Source organism: Polypterus senegalus, chromosome 9 (genome assembly GCF_016835505.1).
Source record: "Polypterus senegalus isolate Bchr_013 chromosome 9, ASM1683550v1, whole genome shotgun sequence".
Classification (NCBI taxonomy): domain Eukaryota; kingdom Metazoa; phylum Chordata; class Cladistia; order Polypteriformes; family Polypteridae; genus Polypterus; species Polypterus senegalus.
In genome coordinates, this window is record NC_053162.1 from 80,077,004 (window position 1) to 80,099,054 (window position 22,051).

Here is a 22,051-nt window from a genome sequence, read left to right on the forward strand (position 1 = left end):
AGGAGAAAGAACAGCAAGACCGCGTCTGTTATATTCAGCTCTGCGGCATAAACATTTGATTAACTGATATGTTAATCACACAGTACTCCATAAAAGATTTTGGTGAAAGATATCATTTGCATATTTGTATGTTTAAAGTTTGGTTAAGTCTTCTCCCTTTGGGCTGTGCCTCATACACACTGAGAGATGACAGAAGGATATTTTAACTACAAGCTCACGCCATTTTAACTGGCCACTGCCAATCAAGAGAAACAGTGCCCCCACATTGAGGCCCTCACATACTGCTGAACTGCCCATCCTATCACAGACAGTGCACCCAGCAAATTAATACAGGAACCTCATTTCAGGCACTTGAACTTATGCTCTCTTTCTTTCAGGAACCACTCAGAATATGCGTCCGAAGGTAAGAACAGACTGGTAAAGTGAAATATTTGCCTGATAACCTATTGTAGTTCCCAGTTCACCTCTGTGGTCTAGAACAAACAATGTCCGTAAAACTTATACTGCAGCATCGATTTTCTTAGCTAGTCTATGAGCAGCCATACCCTCCTTTGTGAATAAGACCCATAATTAGTCGAACATTTTCATTTGGTCGCCCCTTACCAAAATGGATCAAGCCACTCTTTTCTAGGACAGGGCTGCCACTTTGGATTTGACATGTTAATTCTAATCTCAGCTATATTGTGATGTTGGTTTCTGGAAAAAAAAAACTTGTATGCAAACAGACAGGCAGCCAAGGTCAAAAGGGCAGAGGGCATGATTTCTCTCTCTCTCTCTAATGTAGTGCCCAACTTTACTTTTCTGCATTCTGTTTTTAAGTTACTCTATGTAATGGATGTCTGGCATCCTTTGAAATAACTAGCGGTTACATATACATTGTGTGCTGATATCAAACTGTGGATGCCAGTGCCAGTTCCTGTATACTGTACAGCAAATCAAAAACTAGTGTGAAAGAGCAAAATAGTGCTGCCAATACTGTCAGCTAGGAAAGAGAGAGATAAGGAGGAGAGAACTTGCATTAGCTTGGCATTTTATGGATTTACTGTATATAGAAGTATCTACTACAAAATGCTGAAACAACAAACTGCTTATGTATAAATAACATGGAGCCTTTAAGCAGCAAAAAGGGGAATGGTATAAGTAAGAGAAATTGCCACTGGTGTACTGGGATCTTTCATTAATTTTAAAGCTTTTCGGCCATACTGATGGATTGGTGTTTTATAGATTACAGCAGAGGTTCTCAAACTGTGGGGGGGCCCCCCTAGGGAGGCATGAAGTAACAAAAAGGGGGGTGCGAAGATGTAAAAAAAGAAAACAAGAATCAAAAATATGAAAAATACATCTATTGAAATCAAAACAAATTAACTTAAACTACATTCTGATACTAGAAAAATAAATATAGAGTTAGATAAATGTCGATAAAAGTTAAATAGGTATGATAAAATATGCATCTATGATATATCATTAATTAAAAAAGCACAAATTGGTATTAGTGGGCTCCTTTCAAAAAACGTTAGGAGGGCGAAATTACTGTATAACTGTTATGAAAACTCGCAAATACTTAAAGGTTGAGAAACTCTGGATTACAGAAAAAAAATGTGTTTTTTTTTCTTGACACAACAATAATAATTCTTACCTCAAGATCTGTTTCTGCTTTCATCAGCTTGCTTTCAGAATCTAGGAAAACAGTAAGGGATCATTATAAAGTGAAACACTAAATATTTGATGGGATTCACACTTAACAATCAACTCACTTTATACCCAACTTTCTAAAACATCCAGAATTCCAAAGACTTTTATTTTTTGTTTGGGATTCTAAATGAATGTGTGTACAGTATGTGTAAGTGACACTGGCATTCTATCCAGGGTTGGCTTCTTTATGCGTTTACTGTATCTTTTGTCCTAATAAAATAAGTCATGGGAACAACACCATTAAACAGCAATGTAATTAAACATTTTAAATGCAGCATTATTAGTTGAAAAACTGAATACTTAGGAATGTCTGTGGTTGCTCCAGCTATCAGTTTTAAATTAATCTATCTTTAAAAACAAAATCATTTAACTTTTGCTGACCCTGCTCACTCTGTCCTAGACATATTCATTCTTAGGCTTTACCTCTTTTGCCCAGATATGGCCAGTCTTAATTAGGTTTCAGTTTTTTTGTTGCCTAGAGCTGCTATTTTATTTTGGGTTTTGAATTACGAAGAATGAACTTATGTAATTACGTTTCATTTTGACTTTGTTTTTTCTTATCTTGTTTTTGCTGTTCATGGCCACCACCATGTTGTTACTATGTTGCCATGATGTGATGGCTCATAGCTGGATGTTGGATTATATGATGACATCAAGGTGATAATTTAAAAGTTAGCATCGAATGTGTACTGCCACCAAAGACTGTAGACAATCAACAAAACAAGGAGCAAATTTCCTCTTCAGTTTTTGACTTTTCAGGTTTAAAATTCTGTAACGTACTTAAGGTTTATACAGTATGTTGGGGTTTGGTAAAAGATATAGGAATATTTTTTGTTTTTGAATTTAGCAGTGGTTAAATAACTACAAACATGTCTAACAATTAGGATTTGGTGCCAAATTATTTATCTCCCTGTTTCAGATTCCTGCTTTTATTTTTCACTCTCAGCTCTCTGCCCCCGACAATAAAAATATCTGCTTCCACTCAGTCCATGGCCAGCTTTTCACTTGGGTGTGGGCCTCGCACATCTTTCATTCCTAAATTAGAGACATTAACGTTCATGTCAGTAAATGTGTTTCATGGGTCACTGCATTCGTTTTACTAGCTATTGCTTTACCTATTTTATATGCTAAATATAAAGAGTAATTTAATTAAAATGAAGTGCTTTACGGCCGGCACAGTGGCCAGTGGAAGTACTGCTGCCTCGCAGTAAGGAGACCTGGGTTCGCTTTCTGGGACCTCATACGTGGAGTTTGCATGTTCTCCTCATGTCTGCGTGGGTTTCCTCTGGGTGCTCCGGTTTCCTCCCACAGTCCAAAGACATGCTGGTTAAGTGCATTGGCGATCCTAAATTGTGCTTGGTGTGTGTGTGTGTTTTACTTGGAGGGTAAATTCAAGTATGTGTTAGTCTGCCACATACTACAAGACATCTATGGGTTTTTACTCATTTTAAGTTAATTTTAAGAACTGTGTTCCAATTACAGATACAAGTACAGTGATGGTCAGTTCTTTTTCCTTTTTTTTTTACTAACTCTGCATTTCTTTCTTTCTTGCAGTTTTTTGACTGCACTTATTGAATTGGATAAAGTCAAGTACTTAATTATTTTTGTTAAAACTGTATTTTATGCAATTACAAAATCTTTTGAAGATATACATACAGTGCATCCGTAAAGTATTCACAGCGCATCACTTTTTCCACATTTTGTTATGTTACAGCCTTATTCCAAAATGGATTAAATTAATTTTTTTCCTCAGAATTCTACATACAACACCTCATAATGACAATGTGAAAAAAGTTTACCTGAGATTTTTACAAATTTATTAAGAATAAAAACATTGAGAAAGCACATGTACATAAGTATTCAGAGCCTTTGCCATGAAGCTCAAAATTGAGGTCAGGTGCATCCTGTTTCCCCTGATCATCCTTGAGATGTTTCTGCAGCTTAATTGAAGTCCACCTGTGGTATATTCAGTTGATTGGACATGATTTGGAAAGGCACACACCTGTCTATATAAAGTCCCACAGTTGACAGTTCATGTCAGAGCACAAACCAAGCATGAAGTCAAAGGAATTGTCTGTAGACCTCCGAGACAGGATTGTCTCGAGGCACAAATCTGGGGAAGGTTAAAGAAAAATTTCTGCTGCTTGAAGGTCCCAATGAGCACAGTGGCCTCCATCATCCGTAAGTGGAAGACGTTCGAAACCACCAGGACTCTTCCTAGAGCTGGCCGGCCATCTAAACTGAGCAATCAGGGGAGAAGGGCCTTAGTCAGGGAGGTGACCAAGAACCCAATGGTCACTCTTTCAGAGCTCCAGAGGTCCTCTGTGGAGAGAGGAAAACCTTCCAGAAGGACAACCACCTCTGCAGCAATCCACCAATCAGGCCTGTATGGTACAGTGGCCAGGCAGAAGCCACTCCTTAGTAAAAGGCACATGGCAGCCCACCTGGAGTTTGCCAAAAGGCACCTGAAGGACTCTCAGACCATGAGAAACAAAATTCTCTGGTCTGATGAGACAAAGATTGAACTCTTTGGTGTGAATGCCAGGCGTCACGTTTGGAGGAAACCAGGCACTGCTCATCACCAGGCCAATACCATCCCTACAGTGAAGCATGGTGGTGGCAGCATCGTGCTGTGGGGATGTTTTTCAGCGGCAGGAACTGGGAGACTAGTCAGGATAAAGGGAAAGGTGACTGCAGCAATGTACAGAGACATCCTGGATGAAAACCTGCTTCAGAGCACTCTTGACCTCAGACTAGGACGACGGTTCATCTTTCAGCAGGTCAACGACCCTAAGCACACAGCCAAGATATCAAAGGAGTGGCTTCAGAGCAACTCTGTGAATGTCCTTCAGTCGCCCAGCCAGAGCCCAGACTTGAAACCAATTGAACATCTCTGGAGAGATCTTAAAATGGCTGTGCACCGACGCTTCCCATCCAACCTGATGGAGCTTGAGAGGTGCTGCAAAGAGGAATGGGCGAAACTGGTCAAGGATAGGTGTGCCAAGCTTGTGGCATCATATTCAAAAAGACTTGAGGCTGTAATTGCTGCCAAAGGTATTGAGCAAAGGCTGTGAATATTTATGTACATGTGATTTCTCAGTTTTTTTATTTTTAATAAATTTGCAAAAACCTCAAGTAAACTTTTTTTCACGTTGTCATTATGGGGTGTTGTGTGTAGAATTCTAAGAAAGAAAATGAATTTAGTCCATTTTGGAATAAGGCTGTAACCTAACAAAATGTGGAAAAAGTGATGCGCTGTGAATACTTTCGGGATGCACTTTATGTCAGACCTATGGAACTTTAAGTAAGCAGTCTACTTTAGACCTAATACTCAACAGTTAACATCTAATCTGCTCACCATTCCCGGAGGCAGACAGAGTCTCATTTGTTAGATCACCAAACAAGCTGGAAGGTGGTGTAATGGTGAGACTTCCAATGTTCAAGTTCACTTCAGAAAATCCATTTGAGGCAGAGATCTTCACTTCAAATATACCTGTTGAGGAACAAATTGACAAGATTATAATAAGGAAGCAAGTGTGTGTGTGTGTGTGTTTGTTTGGGGTTGTAACTGTGCTAGCTATTTCATCTGTTCAGGCACTTGCTTTATGAAATATTAAACAGGTGTCTCACAGGGCCAATATAATGACAAACATTTTCAAAAACCAGGGCTGTAATATCATATAGACTGACATTTACTGTAAATGATGCAAATGCAGACCTGAAATCATTTTTAATACCATAATATGATTTGGTTCTGGCACTTCCTACTCTCACCCACTCACATTGCAATTATGTACCTAGCTAAAGAATCTTCTTGGAGTAAGAAGCTTCCGAATGGGAGAGTCAGGACTGAGCAGTGCAGAAAATGTTCAGCCTCATGACAGGTGTTATATTACAGAAGGCACATGTCTGTCACAACACCCTAAAAACCCATATCATAGTTCAATACATATTGTCCTTCATGGGAGCCTTTTTTATTCTTATAGAGATCCAACTGATTATTGTCCTGCAGAACAATGACCACATGATTTATTTACTAAGATACTCATAAACCAGGAGAAGCATGTAAAAAAATGAAACCAAAACAAATAAAAATAAACCTAGCTACCAAATCCAAATAAGTTACAAGAATTGAAGTTGAAAAAACAGTCAAAAAAGTTGAACCAAACTTAACTCACAAGAAACACAATAAAAAAAGGTTTCTTTGAAGTATTTTTATTTAGGTTTGTATCTGTACATCTGATAATAAAAAGAACCCCCATCTGACCTTTTGTCCCGTTGTACCAATTACCTATGGGTCATGACCCTAGAAACCACACTTCTAGCAACACAGAAAGTGGCGCCAACAACGGCTCTCAAAACAGAGGTGATAGAAGGACCTAAAAATTATTGTTCAATGTGTAGAAAATACCAAATAAATGAATGCAAAACAAAATATATATTTCGGAATGTCTGACACCTTACACTCCAAATCGTAACCTTAGATCTTCAAATGAGTGTCTGCTTAGAATTCCAAGAGCAAAACTTAAAAGAAGTGGTGAGGCGGCCATCTGCTGTTACGCACCTAAAATCTGGAATAGTCTGCCAATAGGAATTGGCCAGGCTGATACGGTGGAACACTTTAAAAAACTGCTAAAAACACATTACTTTAACCTGGCTTTCTCATAGCTTCATATTAGTTTAATCCTGATGCTCTGTATACTCAATTAATTATCATTACTATTCATGGTGGCTCCAAAATCCGTACTAACCCCTACTCTCTCTTCTGTTCATTTTCCGGTTTTCTGAGGTGGTGAACTGCGCCAACACCACCTAACCAAAGCACCAATGATGGATTAAAGGCCAATAGTCCACGTGGCCGTCATCATCAAGTTCTTCCATGAGAACCTTGAATACAATGAGGACTGATTGAGGTTATTTATGTTAGGTAGAAAGGGGGCTGGACGGTCTCATGGCCTGGAACCCCTGCAGATTTTATTTTTTCTCCAGCCATCTGGAGTTTTTTTTTGTTTTTTCTGTCCTCCCTGGCCTTAGGACCTTACTTTTACTCTATGTTAATTAGTGTTCTCTTATTTTAATTATTATTTTCTCATTTTTTTCTCTTTTTTCATCATGCAAAGCACTTTGAGCTACATTATTTGTATGAAAATGTGCTATATAAATAAATGTTGTTGTTAATAATGACAATTATACGTTGTCGCATACATGTTATTTGACCTGTAGAATAAAATGTTTCAGCAAGCTGAAATAGTTGCTGGTCTACCTGCCTCAGAGTCCTTAGGTATAAATTCTGCCCCAGTCACTGTTTGTATGGAGTCTACACATTCTAACCATTTCTGCATGAGTTTTTTCTTGGGGTACTTTGCATTTTCTCTCACAGGGTTAAGATATTAATATTAGGTTAACTAGAGTGCATCAGAGTAGGTGTTTGCATGATTAAGCTCTGCTATGGACCAACAGCACATCCGGTTTTTGTTGCTAGTTTGAGACTGAAACTGTCAGGAGAGTCTGAGGCCGCCATGACACTGAACTGCATTGAGCAGTTCAGCTGGATTGAATTCTGTATAGTTCCAGATCTCTGTCAAAGCCTACAGACAACCTTGATCTCTATCACACTTTGCAGATTCTAAATAACGTTTAATTGTATTTACATCCTTATAAGTGTCGCAATCGTATTGTATGTTTCTACCCTAATACATGTAAAGGGCTTTGAGTTATACTCAAATATACCTAATAGCATTAACCTTCATTTAAGGAAGGTAACTTACCTGCAAATCTTGAGGTGAAAAGAAAGACTTCTGGTTGCTGTGCTTTCTTCATCTCTGCTGTCTCAAAGAAAGTTTTGTTGGAGCTTAAAAACTTGAATTGTAAACTTGCTGGCACACCATGAGATATGGAGACATTAATCTGAATCTCATTACCCAGGGTAACGCTACCCTGAGAGATCAGAGATGCTTGTAGACCTTGAATCTCTTCTACTAACAGAACTTGTAATTGTGTAGTGACCGGTGGTGTTGTTACATTATTAGAAGCTACAATTGTGAATGGATGGAAACCAGGACCTATTTGTTTTAAAGATGCACTGTCGATAGTGAGGTTTTTTGCCTGGATTCCTTGCTGAACTGATATTTTAGCTAATGGAGATGCTGCAGAAAGGATTGTGTAGGTGATGTTGGTACCTGTAGAGAACAAACAGGAATTAGGCTTAGAATGAAGTCACCACAAACTCTGGAGTACATTTAAAACATACATCCCAAGGAATGGATGTCCATTTTCATTCATTCACTATGCAGAAACTGTTAAATATAACAGCTACTTAAAGGATAAGTGTAGTATTTTTGAAGTCAAACTTAGTTCTTCATAAACATGGTATATATGCATTTGTCACACAAAATTGTGTACTAAAAATAACTGCTTTCTATTAATTAAAAAAAAAGTATCTTGCCTGCATTAGTGCTTTACACTGGAGACTATTGGGGCTTAAAAACTTATCAAATACTTCCAAGCCAGATGTCAAGTACTGATCCGCATCTTACTATTATACACACATTGTAAAATTTGAGTATACCTGTCATTTCAGAATAAAAAAATGACTATTGTGAGATTCAGCAATTTTAAAAGAAGACCACATTGCGTGCCACTTCAGTGTTTGCCTTCTTCTACTTTCACACCCCGGAGCGTATTTTCCTCTCAAAAGACAAAATCACAGTAAACTTTTCATGTCATGTGTTTGGATTTGTTTTGATTCACTTCTGCATTTATGTGAGCACTTATAATATATGTATCATTACCTCCAGAAAAATAGTACCAGGAATAGAAAATAAATGTGTTATTTCCAGAGGTGGTCACAAACTTGCGTTGAACATGCAGAAGTTACATTTTCTTATATTGAAAGCTTTTCTACTTTATCAGTAAGTTTTTAGACTTTTCTTTTTTGGTGGTTCCCCCTTCTCCCCTAGCTTCCATTGTAAACCTTCAAGATATTTTTTTAAATGTATAGAAAACACAACCAACCAGTCTACATGTGCTTTGTGGACTTGGAAAAGGCGTTCGACCGTGTCCCTCGGGGAATCCTGTGGGCGGTGCTCCAGGAGTATGGGGTACCGGACCCCCTGATAAGAGCTGTTCGGTCCCTGTACAACCAGTGTCAGAGCTTGGTCCGCATTGCCGGCAGTAAGTCGAGCCCATTTCCAGTGAGAGTTGGACTCGCCAGGGCTGCCCTTTGTCACCGATTCTGTTCATAACTTTTAAGGACAGAATTTCTAGGCGCAGCCAGGGTGTTGAAGGGGTCCGGTTTGGTGGACTCAGGATTGGGTCACTGCTTTTTGAAGATGATGTTGTCCTGTTTGCTTCATCAGGCCGTGATCTTCAGCTCTCTCTGGATCGGTTCGCAGATGTGAAGCGGCTGGGATGAGAATCAGCACCTCCAAATCCGAGACCATGGTCCTCAGCCGGAAAAGGGTGGAGTGCCCTCTCAGGGTTGGGGGGGAGATCCTGCCCCAAGTGGAGGAGTTTAAGTATCTCGGGGTCTTGTTCACGAGTGAGGGAAGAATGGATCGTGAGATTGACAGGCGGATCAGTGCAGCATCCGCAGTGATGCGGGCTCTGCATCGGTCTGTCGTGGTGAAAAAAGAGCTGAGCTGTAAGGCAAAGCTCTCAATTTACCAGTCGATCTACCTTCCTACCCTCACCTATGGTCATGAGCTATGGGTAGTGTCCGAAAGAACGAGATCGTGAATACAAGCGGCTGAAATGAGTTTCCTTCGCAGGGTGTCTGGGCTTTCCCTTAAGGATAGGGTGAGGAGCTCAGTCATCCGGGAGGGGCTCAGAGTAGAGCCGCTGCTCCTCCGCATCGAAAGGAGTCAGATGAGGTGGCTCGGGCATCTGATCAGGATGCCTCCTGGACGCCTACCTGGTGAGGTGTTCGGGCACGTCCAACCGGGAGGAGGCCCGGGAAGACCCAGGACACACTGGAGGGACTATGTCTCCCGGCTGGCCTGGGAACGCCTTGGGATTCTCCCAGAAGAGCTGGAAGAAGTGGCGGGGAGAGGGAAGTCTGGGCTTCTCTACTTAAGCTGCTACCCCCGCGACCCGACCTTGGATAAGCGGAAGAGGATGGATGGATGAATGGATGGGTATAGAAAACACACAACTTTAGAACACAGTTTTGTGTGGCAAATGCATATATCATATTTGTCAAAAAATAAATTTGACTTGAAAAATAGAGAACTTATCCTTTAACTCATATTAAAAACTTTTAACTACATACCAAAATTAAGGAACCAGCCTACCTTTCTTCATCTTCACTTGTACCAGCAGAGGTTTTCCATTTATTGCCCTGCAGTTGTTATTGTCTCCAGATACATTGCCACAATAGCACATAATTGTATCAAACTCAGTGGCTGGCTCTTGAACTGTAACTGCTTGATGTGCTGCAACATTCCACTCACTGGTTGTGCATTCGACAGTGACAGTAAATACACCAGCTCGAGAATACATGTGGACCACACTGCCCTCTGACCTGCCACTGGAGACAAAACCATTGAAAAAAATCAGCTTTATGAGTGTTTCATTATCAATGGGAATACTCATAAGTTAATCATATGTGATCAATAGGGCACAATTGATCTAACATAAAACTTATACAGTATGTATGGAAATTAATAAACAACTAAGTGGTCCTTATAAATTGGGATCCCTAACTAAACATAAGAGCAACCATAGTTGCTCACCACATTATTCATCCCTTCATTTAAGAACAGTATAGCAGTCTCCATCGTTACATAAATTGATATTCTAAAATAATTTTGGAAGACTTCTAATGTCCACTTTATGGTCAATCCCTCCTTTTCTACTTTTGTATGTTTAATTTTGTGGGGTAGCAGTTAAGAAATTGAACCAATGTTCTTCACATCATATTTTAATAACAAGGGTTCCTCAAGACCAGACTATTTCATAAAATCTCAATATTCAGTGTGGTGTAGTGGTTAAGGCTTTGGACTTCAAATGCTGAGTCTGTGGGTTCAAATCCTGATGTTGACACTATTTGACCATGAGTAAGTCATTTCACATGCTTGTGCTCCAGAAATGAACCTAATCGTAACATTCCCTTGGATATAAGGTGTCAGCCAAATAATAAATACTGGGATTCTGGAAAACTCTTTTCTTATACTGGCAAATGCATGACTGGCCACAGGTATTTACTTGGCCATGTGATTTTTCTAAATAAAAATGATATTTGTCAATGGAGTCTCAGAAAAGAAAAGCCCAGGGGCCTCATGTATAACGCCATGCGTAGAACTCGCACTATAACATGGTGTAAGCACAAAAGCCGAAATATGCTTACGCACAGAAAAATCCAGATGCAGGAATCTGTGCGTACTCCAACTTCCACGTTCTTCTGCTACATAAATCCTGATCAGCGTGAAAAGTAACGCTCGTGCACATGCTTTAGGTAACGCCCCAACTCCTCCCAGAATTACGCCTCTTTGAATATGCAAATCAATATAAATCGCCCTTAAACTCAGCCGTCTGTGAGAAGACAATGGGAAAAGCACAGGGGAAAATATAAGAATTTCAGCGAATACCAAGTGGAGGCAAAGGAAAAACATACTATTTGTTTATTTAAACCGTGGTATAATCAACAAAAGGAAGTTGATCGAGTGACATAGCGTGTTGGAGAAACTTGAAAGCTCACGTTCACAAAATCGCACAGTGCCGGAAATAAAAATGAAGTCACATATCAAAGTTGCCGTGAAAAGGCGAGTTGTAGCCCACTGTCTGAGTGTCATATGAAAGCTTATTAGGGTACAGAGAAGAAAAATGCACACATTGGGGAAAAAGCACGAAATGTCAACTTTAATCTCGAAATTTCTACTTTAATCATGTAGTTTATTTTGTCATTAAAGTAGAACATCATAAACTTCAACTTAAAATCGTTTAATTAACCAGTTTCTCAAACCACATCGTAATTAAAGTAGCACGTTAAATGCTTTGTTTTGTATGTGATCTTCTATGTGCTCAATGTATGTGAATCACTACTTGCTTCTTAAACCGGCTCTCTTTCTCCAACTGGACACAGAATCCATTACATTTGTGATATTACAGGTTTCTGAGTAACTAAAATACTGAGATATATGTGATGTCATTTTCATGATGATAGGAGTTAAAGTACATTATTAAACATGGGTTTCACGGCACAGTGATTGTGTGTGACCTTCGATGAAATAACGTATTGCAGCAGTACTCAGGGGCGGCTCTAGGCTTGTGGTGGCCCTGGGCAGAGGAAGAACCGGTGGCTCCTTCGCCCGCCAATGTCAGTAAGGTAGCTTATGCACGGTGGATGGCAGACACTGCATAGCCGCCTCGTGCTGATGACACAAGCATTTAACTTTTGACGAAATTTGTTGCTGCGTTTTTAGCTGTGTTGTTATTTTCTCTTTCTGTTTTATATGCAATATATATTGGCGTAGCCGCCCCTGCAGTCCTTGCTTTTCTTTCTTCATGTAACCGATCGCCACACAATCAGCTCTGTAATAGACGTTAAGCTATCTGTAAGCTTAGAGCGCTGATTCTTCAAAACGTTTAAGGAACATTGAAATATCTTCGTAGTACATGTTTAATTATTCTGTCCTTCACGGCAGTCCCAGTGAAGAATATAGATTATTTAAATGAAGTTAAAGTTTTATCTGTATAATATAATAAACATATTTTGCTGCATTTCATCTTAAAAATGATATTGTCATCATATGTAAATACACGCTTTATAAAGTGGCTCAGGTTGTGCGATATAACTGTAGTGCAAGTTTACAGTGGGGTGATTGTACTTATAAGTACAAACAGTTCTACAAGCAGCAATTGATTAAGTGCGTTTAAAGTTCTTGGGATGAAACTGTTTCTGAACCCCGAGGTCCGTACAGGAAAGGCTTTGAAAAGTTTTGCCGTGGCTGAGACAGTGTGTGCTTGAAGCTGTATACCGATAATTCTCTTTCCGATCAGCTGCTGCTGTGATTCACACTCAGATACAGTGATATAAATACTCCGAGTGGTGCAATGAGAGTAATATGGAAAAAGATGATCCGCTGTGGCAACTCCTAACGGGAGCAGTTGAAAGAAGAAGAAGGTGCAGTGAGAGTAACAACGCTAAAGCAGTTATGGTATTAGGAATACTATGGTTATTCCCTGGACCATTATATTGTTAGAAGTTAATTACAATCAGATGCATTACACTAATAAACAATATGCGGATAGTTTCAGTGTATTTATAAAGCCGCGTCAGGAAAATAAGATGTAACCACACAGGAACAGTAGCATTGCTTTGACGCTGGGTGCCACCAGTCTGCAAAACTAAGAGGAGAACTTGCGTACGACAAGGTATGAGGTACCGTGGAAAAGTGCGTGGCTTTACGCCAAGTGTTGGTTTTATACATTGCGATTTGAACGTGGAAAAGTTCTTACACAACATTTCTGTGCGTATGCACCGTTTATACATAAAGGCCCCTGGTGATCCACAAGTGCTCTGAGTTGCTTGGTATTAATGAGAACTGAGTCACATCAAATTACAGCATGGATTGTAAAACTACCTCTGATTAGAAGACAACAAAATAACTAATATCAGCCAACTAGTACGTGAGATATCACGTGGTTATATTTGTTTACAAATAATATCTATTGGTATTTTTTGGTGTTTGAAATAAGAAAAGCTTGTACTTTTACACAATTAAGATTCTTTATATTGAAGATTTAGGGTATGCTTCTGATTTCATTCACCCTTTATTCTTTGATCTCCTGCTAGCTTTGCAGCGTTCCTATCGTTTTTCCCTGATTGTATATATTTTTTGTCTCCTAATTAAAGTGATATCACTACTATTGGTGTACTTTTGACATATTTTAGAGTATTTTTATACAGCTGGTTAATTATTTAGGATAGTTAACTTACTCAAATGGTTTTTTGTTAAACTGTTGTCAATTGTGAACCTATTATATGGTTTCACTTGCCTGAACATTTTTTAACCATTTGCTATTATTTATTTCCCTATTCCTGCATTTCTCTTTCCATCTCCTGTTTTGCTTTTTCCTGCCATCACATTTCAGTTTGAAAGAATCATGCCGTTTACCCTAATGAGTTCTTTGGCATCACAAAAATAAAAACAGGATCTTTATTATACAGCTTTCTTTTAAATCCTGGTAGACATAAAAATACTTGTACAGTGATCCCTCGCTATATCGCACTTCGACTTTCGCGGCTTCACTCCATCGCGGATTTTAAATGTAAGCATATCTAAATATATATCACAGATTTTTCGCTGGTTCGTGGATTTCTGCGGACAATGGGTCTATTAATTTAAAGTACATGCTTCCTCACTTTGTTTGCCCAGTTGATTTCATACAAGAGACACTATTGGCGGATGGCTTAGAAGCTACCCAATCAGAGCATGTATTACGTAATAAATAAAACTCCTCAATGATATACGATGTGCTTCCAGAGCAGTGCTTGATTGTTTGCTTTTCTCGTTCTCTCTCACTCTCTCTGCGCCTGACGGAGGGGGTGTGAGCAGAGGGGCTGTTTGCACAGATGCTGTTTGCCTAGAAGATACGGGCGCTACTCTAAAAAATGCTGAAAGACTACCTTCACATTGCTCCCTTCTTTGCAGCTGCATTGTCTCGGTGCGCATACTTAAAAGCCCAACAGCCCTATTGATTTTTTGATTGTTTGCTTTTCTGTCACGCTCCCTCTCTCTCTCTCTGACATTCTCTGCTCCTGACGGCGCTCCTTTGAAGAGAAGATATGTTTGCATTCTTTTAATTGTGAGAAAAAACTGTCATCTCTGTCTTGTCATTGAGCACAGTTTAAACTTTTGACTAAAGGGTGTTATTTCATGTCTAGAGGGCTCTAATAATGTTAACAGTGTGGGAGAGTTTATAAGGGCTCAAAATATATAAAAATAACCATACAAACATATGGTTTCTACTTCGCGGATTTTCACCTATCGCGGGGGGCTCTGGAACGCAACCCCTGTGATCGAGGAGGGATTACTGTATATTCCTAAGTACAGGTAAAATTCCATTACAACGAATATCTTTACAACAACATTTTCATTACAGTGAAGTATTTATATGGTCCTGACAGTTTCCCCATATGACACGCGTCTATAGAAATCTCGTTACTATGAAGTACATTCAGCAGATACTTTCATTACAACAAAGTGCCCAAAAGACCTTGAAATGCCTGAATGAATCATCCACAGAGCTGTTAGTTCTGTGGTCGCAGCTCAGTTGTGCACAACAATCCCCAAACAGAAACACTGTAATTTTTTTTTTTCTTTGAACTTTCCTCGTACTGCATTTTTTTTTTGCTGTTTTTGTTTTCGGTGGTTTTCAGTAATACCTTTTGCTTATTGCTCGTCAACATTTGAAAAAATTCCATTGGAACTTAACTCATTGTTACCCTCCTATAGAAAAGGCAGACATCAAAAAACAGTAACAGTTCATATTAGAAAAAAAAATTGTAACATTTTTGCAGGTCTCGATTGTGGCAAAAAGAAAAAAGATGTTGTCAATGAATTCAGAATTTCTCCATTGACACTGTCAACTTTCTTGAAAGACCGAGCAAAAAAAAAAAAATTTCGGTTTGTAAATTTATGCGAACTGTTGCATTTGAAAAAGTTCATGATGCATAGGCTATCAGTTTTTCTTTGCCATCAGGCATGACGTGCGAGAGCACAGCTCCGACCCCATAAGGTGAAGCATCGCACGCAAGTAGAAGGGGCAGTTCTGGATGGTAATGGGTCAATACCTCTTGTGATACTAGGAGTAATTTAGCATCCTGGAATGCGGACTCACAGGCTGATGTCCACATCGCTTCTCCTTATTTAGCAGTTAATTCAGTGGTTTCAAGATAGTGGACAGGTCAGGGATGAAACGTCCGTAGTAGTTTAACATTCCCAGAAAAGAACGTAGTTGACTAACCTCTTGTGGTGCTGGGGCCTCCACAATGTCACGCACCTTTTCTGGTTATTTGTGAAGTCCTGCTGCATCAATTATGTGACCCAAGTATTCCACAGACTCCTGGAAGAACAAGCACTTCTCTTGTTTGAGATGCAGACCATACTCCTCTAGCCTACCCAGAACTGTACCCAGAGTTTTGAGGTGGGTCTGCTCATCAGGGCCACTCACAAGGATATCGTCCAGGTAACAGTGAGTATATGGCAGTCCAAGGAGCACTTGGTCCATAGCCTTCTGAAATAGAGCGGGTGATGACGCTACACCAAAAGGTAAGCGATTAAAACAGAATAGCCCTTTTTGCGTTGAGATAGTCAGCAGCTCCCTAGACTTTCCTTCCACCTCCATCTGTAGATAGGCATTTGATAAGTCTAACTTACTAAAGCGTTGACCACCTGCTAGAGAGGCAAAAAGGTCCTCAATGCATGGAATTGGGTACTTATCCACACAAAGAGCTGGGTTGAGTGTGACTTTGAAATCCCCACAAAGTCTAATTGTGCCATCCTTTTTACTTACGGGCACCACGGGTGTGGCCCAGTCACTGTGCTCCACTGGTGAGATCACTCCAAGCTCAGTCAGGCATTTTAGCTCGGCCTCCACTCGAGGTAGAAGAGCATAAGGGACGTTCCGTGGTGGACAGAATCTGGGTGCACTGTTAGGTCTGAGAGTCAGTCTGGCTTTAATTCCTTTCATTGTGCCTAGCTTTTTAGAGAAAACAGCTGAATGTCTCTTTAACACAGACTCCAAGTTTTCTTTTTCTCTTTGCTCAATGGCATGCACCATTTTTAAGTCTTTCCAGTTCAGTTTAATAACTCTCAGCCATTCTCTACCAAACAGTGGGGGTGCATCTACTTTCACTACATACAAAGGCAACTTAGCACACTGATTATTTAATTTGACTTGCACTTTGATTACCCCTTCAGGTGCCAGTGGCTCCCCAGTGTATGTCTTTAGCATGACATCCGTGGGTTGCAGAGCCACTTGGCTCAGTGTGCTTCTATATTGCTCCCAAGGAATTAAAGACACTGCAGCCCCTGTATCCAATTCCATTTCCATTTTCTTCCCATTTACTATAGGCAGCACGTAAATTTGGGAATATTTGCCTTGTTGAGACAAAGAATACAGTCCTAACTCATTGTCAGTATCAGATTTATTTTCTTCATTCTCACTTTCATCTTTCCCTGCCTCGACATGATGAATTCTCTTCTTATTTTGCATCCTTCGCTTAATTGCATTATCCTTCTGAGTAAGATTTCCCTCTTTCCATTTCTTTTCTCTGTCCTGATAGCTTTTGGTTTTGTTCCTACACATGTTCTTAGTGTGGCCTTTTTTTCCACACTGGTGGCAGTCACGGTCTTTATACCAGCAGTCATCATCAGTATGATTCATTTTCCCGCAACGGCGGCATTTGTCACAGTTTTTAGAAAGCACCGCATTCACTTTAAGGGAAGCACTTAACTGCTGCACGTCGCACGCTGCCATCTCCACAGAAACTGCGTAATCAACTGCTTTCTGAAATGTGAGATCTTTCTCAGTCAACAGGCGCTTCTGAACAGTTTCACACTTTAGTCCACACACAAACCTGTCTCGTAGTGCGTCTTCCAAATATGCACCAAACTCGCAATGTTCCGAAAGACTTTTCAGCACCGCTACGTACTGTGCTATCATTTCCCCTTCCCCCGATTACGCTTGTGGAACCGGTATCTCTCCGCTATCACGAGTGGTTTCGGGGCGAAATGGGCTTGTAAAACCTCCACAACACGGTGATACTCCATCTCCCCTGGCTTCGTAGGCGCTACCAAACTGCGTTTTAGGTCCCATTACACTAAACAACACAGGCAATTTCTTCACGGCCGTAATGTCATTAGCCAGTATGTAATGTTCAAAACGTTCAATATACGTCGTCCATTGCTCACCAGCGTCCTCGAAGGGATCCATCCGTCCGATTACTCCAGCCATGTCATCGGCACCTTGCACTCCACGTTAGACTCAGAGGCGGAAAAGAGGCTCCTTTAAACAGTCTACACCAGCTCACTAGCTAGCCACTATACAGCGCGGTCAGTTCTTCTTGTTCACACAACTCATCGCCAATTTATGTTATGTTGCGTGATACTTCATTTCATAAATACACACAAACTTTTTCTGTAATGGTGCGGAGTATCCAAACACTCATTTCTTTATTGCATTCACCAACAACTCCAGGGCGCACCACCTATACTATATCTTGCTTGGTGCCACCTACTGATTACTATCGGCATTGCAAAACATGTAGTTTAATACAATACATAATACTTGGGACCTCCCCCAACTGGACAACACGCCGAAGAGCATCCCGAAGTGCGATCACCACGTCTGTGGAACACTGTGTATCCATTGCCGGAGCAACAGCAGGCTCACAGCTCTGCTGCAGCTCTTCACTGAAGCAAACAGAAAAGATCTCGATGAGTGATGCAAGGAACATTGCAAATGCAGGGAACAGTATTACTTGGCCACTAACCTGGGCACAATCCTGCCTGACTAATGTGTCTGTGTATAGGAAAATGGCAGATCACACTACAATAAATAACCGTGCTGTTCCTGTTTCAAGCTGAATAAAGCTATTTTTGCTAAAGTACTGAGACTCAGCCTCGTGTTTTGGGGTAGCGTGACCCAGATCTTTTATGATTTGCTTCTGTGGCGCCTCACTGCACTGCTCTGAGCCTGCTGTTGCCCTGCCCCAGCATGCACTTTGGCATGTCATTCCCATTGGGTGGGGAGTTGGGGGGGGATCCCAAAATAGTTCAGAAACCTCACAATATTAAGAAGAAGAAAATGACGGTTTGTCTTCTGATTGAAAACTGTGCTGCCCACAACATGCTTCCACATTTAAATAATGTCCGTGTCGAATTCCTCCCACCCAAATTGCACAGCAGTGCTTCAGCCAATGGATTTAGGCATCATTCGCACCCCAACAGTGTATTATTGAAAGGAAATGCTGACAAAAATTCGCATCAGCATAACTTGTAGACAGGAGGAGATTAAAATTAACGCGAAAGAAGCTATTGAAATGATTGCAAATGCCTGGATGTAAGTTAAAGAAAGCACTATAGTGACAAATACAGAATTTCATTACTACGAAATTGTCATTATAACGAAATATTTTTTAGGTCCCTGGCAGTTTGTTGTAACGGAATTTTACCTGAATCTAAAATACCACTGATAAGTAGAATTTCAAGATGTGTCCTTCAGGTGTATTACGATAAATGTTTATTTATTGTGATGAATTATTGAGTGAACAGTTATATGTTCATTGTCTAACACTACATATTTGACTGGAAATGAGAACAATATTACTGTGTGCAATTCATTATGTTTGGTTTTCACTTCATGCCCCTTCAGATTTCAGTTTTATATTTGATTCATACATTATGTTAAACTATAACAGCCATACAGTGAAGTTAGTTATGAACCTGTGAACATCAAAATATCATTAATTACTTAGAAGTTAAACTGTTTATCAACATTAAAGATGAGACTGTAGTGATATGAAAATTTGTTGTGTATTGCAGTGTGATACAATAAAATACTATTAATGAATTCTTGCCATATTCTCTAAGAGGGAATTTGTTTTTTTTCTAATTTGAGATTATATAGAACAGTGCTTACCCACTGAGTTACAGTATAGAAGGTGGGATAGGATTTTGCCAGTTGAGCAAGATAAGTCTGCGTGCTAATAATATGGTGTAGGCTGTTACAATCAATGTCTTCCTATGCACTTGTCACTCATCACACCAGAGGAGGAGTTTTGTTTTTGTTTTTGTTTTTTTTGTTTTGTGCCTTTTCTTGAAATCAAACAGGGAATTTACTCAGTTGATACCCCAAACAGCCTTCTTAGTCCTGCAGCATCATTTCGCTCCAGTACAACTTTAACGCCATCGGGGAGTACACATTATATTGCAGTTGATGAATTTGGACTGATTTTAACACTAAGGCTGTTTGAGAGTTATATAAAGACTTTGGTCCAAAAGATATTAATTTAGTGCATTCCCAAAACATTTGGCCTAGCGACGCTGGAGGTAGAGAGCTGCACTTGCAGACTGGGTATTGCCCTTGGCACATTTTCGGCAGTTTTAAGGAGGATAAATCTTATTGATGAAAGACCTTTAGCTGAATTATGGAGTGCTTGGCGCAGACAAGACTGGAGTGTATTCTATGTATGGCTGAATTCCACTCCATTTCTGAGAAGCCAACTGAAAGATCCCTTTTCCAACCATGCACTAGGATCTATGAGATGTTGATTCTCTGCAAATGTTTTAATATATTGTTGTTATACTTTCCGAGTCTTCATCCACACTGGTCAATACAGCCTCTGGGATTGATATGGGTATCAGATGTGCTGGGAAGGTTTCTTTTAACTAAATTCCTAATGTGAATGTAGGTAACAATGTGTGTAGCTATGCATTGAATTTGGAGCGTAATTGTTCATAAGATGCAATATGTCGTTTGTATAAAGATCTCTAAGTGTTTTAATTCTTAGTGGTTTCCATGAGTTAAACACAGTATGTTTGAGAGGGTTGACATAGATAATTATTATGTATAGGAGCAACAGATAAAAGCTCTACCTTGAAATGTGTCTTGCATTGGTTACATTTTTAAGTAGTTGGTGGATAACTGGCTTAATGGTGTAGTGAAGATAGTTAGTATTGAGTGGAGTACAAAGCAGGTGGATTTGGAACAGGGTTTATTTTCTATGGCGAGCCAGGCTGGTGTGAACTTGTTCTGGTAATTTCCAATGTTTTTTCTGTGTGTTTATTTGCTGCCCAGTAGTAAACCTGAAAGGTACGTACTACCATGCCACCTTCTGATTTAGAACTTTTAAATGTGTGGATCTCTCTGCTTTTAACCAAAGATGGGATTGGAGCATATCAGCATGTATCATCAGAACTGTACTCACATTTACATTTTACTGAATAAGATCATTAAGTAGCCGACATTGCTATGGGGAGACTGACCAGATGGCAGTTCATACCCAACTGATAAAGAAAGAAAGAACCCAAGATAAGGACAGAAAACAGAGGCTGAACCTTGAGGTTGGATGAAACATGTCAGCTTTAGCAGCATCTATGATTATAAAAGAATACATTCCCAATGAGTGTGCACTCCCTGCTTGATACAGATAAGAAGTCTGCACCTTCTCTACTACAGAAGCAGGATAGATGGTGCATTACTTACTCTGTCGGGTAGTCCAGATCAATAGTATGCCCATCTCCCATAATCATGATGCATGTTAGGTTCCCAGAGGAGGGTGTGAGAAGCCATTTGATGCTTACAGTGATATTCTCAAAGACAGCTGCTATTTCCTTTAGGTTAAGTTGAAGACCTATGGGAAAAAATGGAAAAAAAGTGAGGGGTAAGCAGAGAATACATGATGGAGTTACATAAAGCACTTAGTGTAGTGATCAGAAGGGAACTTAAGATGCTTTTAAGATTTATGTAAAGACATTGGATAATTAAAACAAATATGAGAAAATATAACACAAATAGAACAACATCCATCCATCCATTTTCCAACCCACTGAATCCGAACACAGGGTCACGGGGGTCTGCTGGAGCCAATGCCAGCCAACACAGGGCACAAGGCAGGAACCAATCCTGGGCAGGGTGCCAACCCACCACAGGACACACACAAACACACCCACACCAAGCACACACTAGGGCCAATTTAGAATCGCCAATCCACCTAACCTGCATGTCTTTGGATTGTGGGAGGAAACCCACGCAGACAAGGGGAGAACATGCAAACTCCACGCAGGGAGGACCGGGAAACAAACCCGGTGCTCCTAACTCGAGGCAGCAGCGCTACCACTGCGCCACCGTGCCGCCTAGAACAACATGCAATAATGAAAATAAAGGCTAACAGAGGAAAGGTAAAGAAATGAAGAAGCAAAATTTAATGAATTTTATTTAAAGGCTAGAAATACTAAAAGATTTTCAAGGTTGAAATTTGTGAGAATTTGTAAGAAATTACCCATACACTATGTTATATTGGTTCTATTCTGAGAACTGGCATTCTTTTTTCGAAATTTCCAAAAATACAAAATTCTATTTTTTTCTTATTAAGCACATTTCCATGCAAGAGTCCTAATAATAACAAATATAGAGTATAAAAAAGAAATACAACATAAGCAAAAAACAGAACAAAATGTGAATAATATAGCTATATGATCAATATGGTATCCAGACAATATTCTGAGTATCTTTGTGAGTTTGTTTTAGTAAACATTTTGACCAAGTAGTCATTCAGAGGGTGCACACCTAAATCTAAATGTTGGTGACCCTGAGTTACTTGGAAAAACATAAAACCTTTGCAGCTTTTACA

The 22,051-nt window shown here is 39.8% G+C and overlaps 1 protein-coding gene across 1 annotated transcript in view; it reads right to left on the reverse strand.

Moving 5' to 3' along the window:
- LOC120535466 (polycystic kidney disease protein 1-like 2) overlaps nucleotides 1-22,051 on the reverse strand; it is a 136,068-nt gene that overhangs the window by 94,476 nt on the left and 19,541 nt on the right. Inside the window, exons 5-9 of the mRNA XM_039763347.1 lie at nucleotides 20,905-21,052; nucleotides 9,984-10,219; nucleotides 7,461-7,871; nucleotides 5,051-5,185; nucleotides 1,637-1,677 (exon numbers count right to left, since the gene is read on the reverse strand). Coding sequence (XP_039619281.1) covers nucleotides 1,637-1,677; nucleotides 5,051-5,185; nucleotides 7,461-7,871; nucleotides 9,984-10,219; nucleotides 20,905-21,052 — 971 coding nt within the window. The remainder of the gene's footprint in view (nucleotides 1-1,636; nucleotides 1,678-5,050; nucleotides 5,186-7,460; nucleotides 7,872-9,983; nucleotides 10,220-20,904; nucleotides 21,053-22,051) is intronic.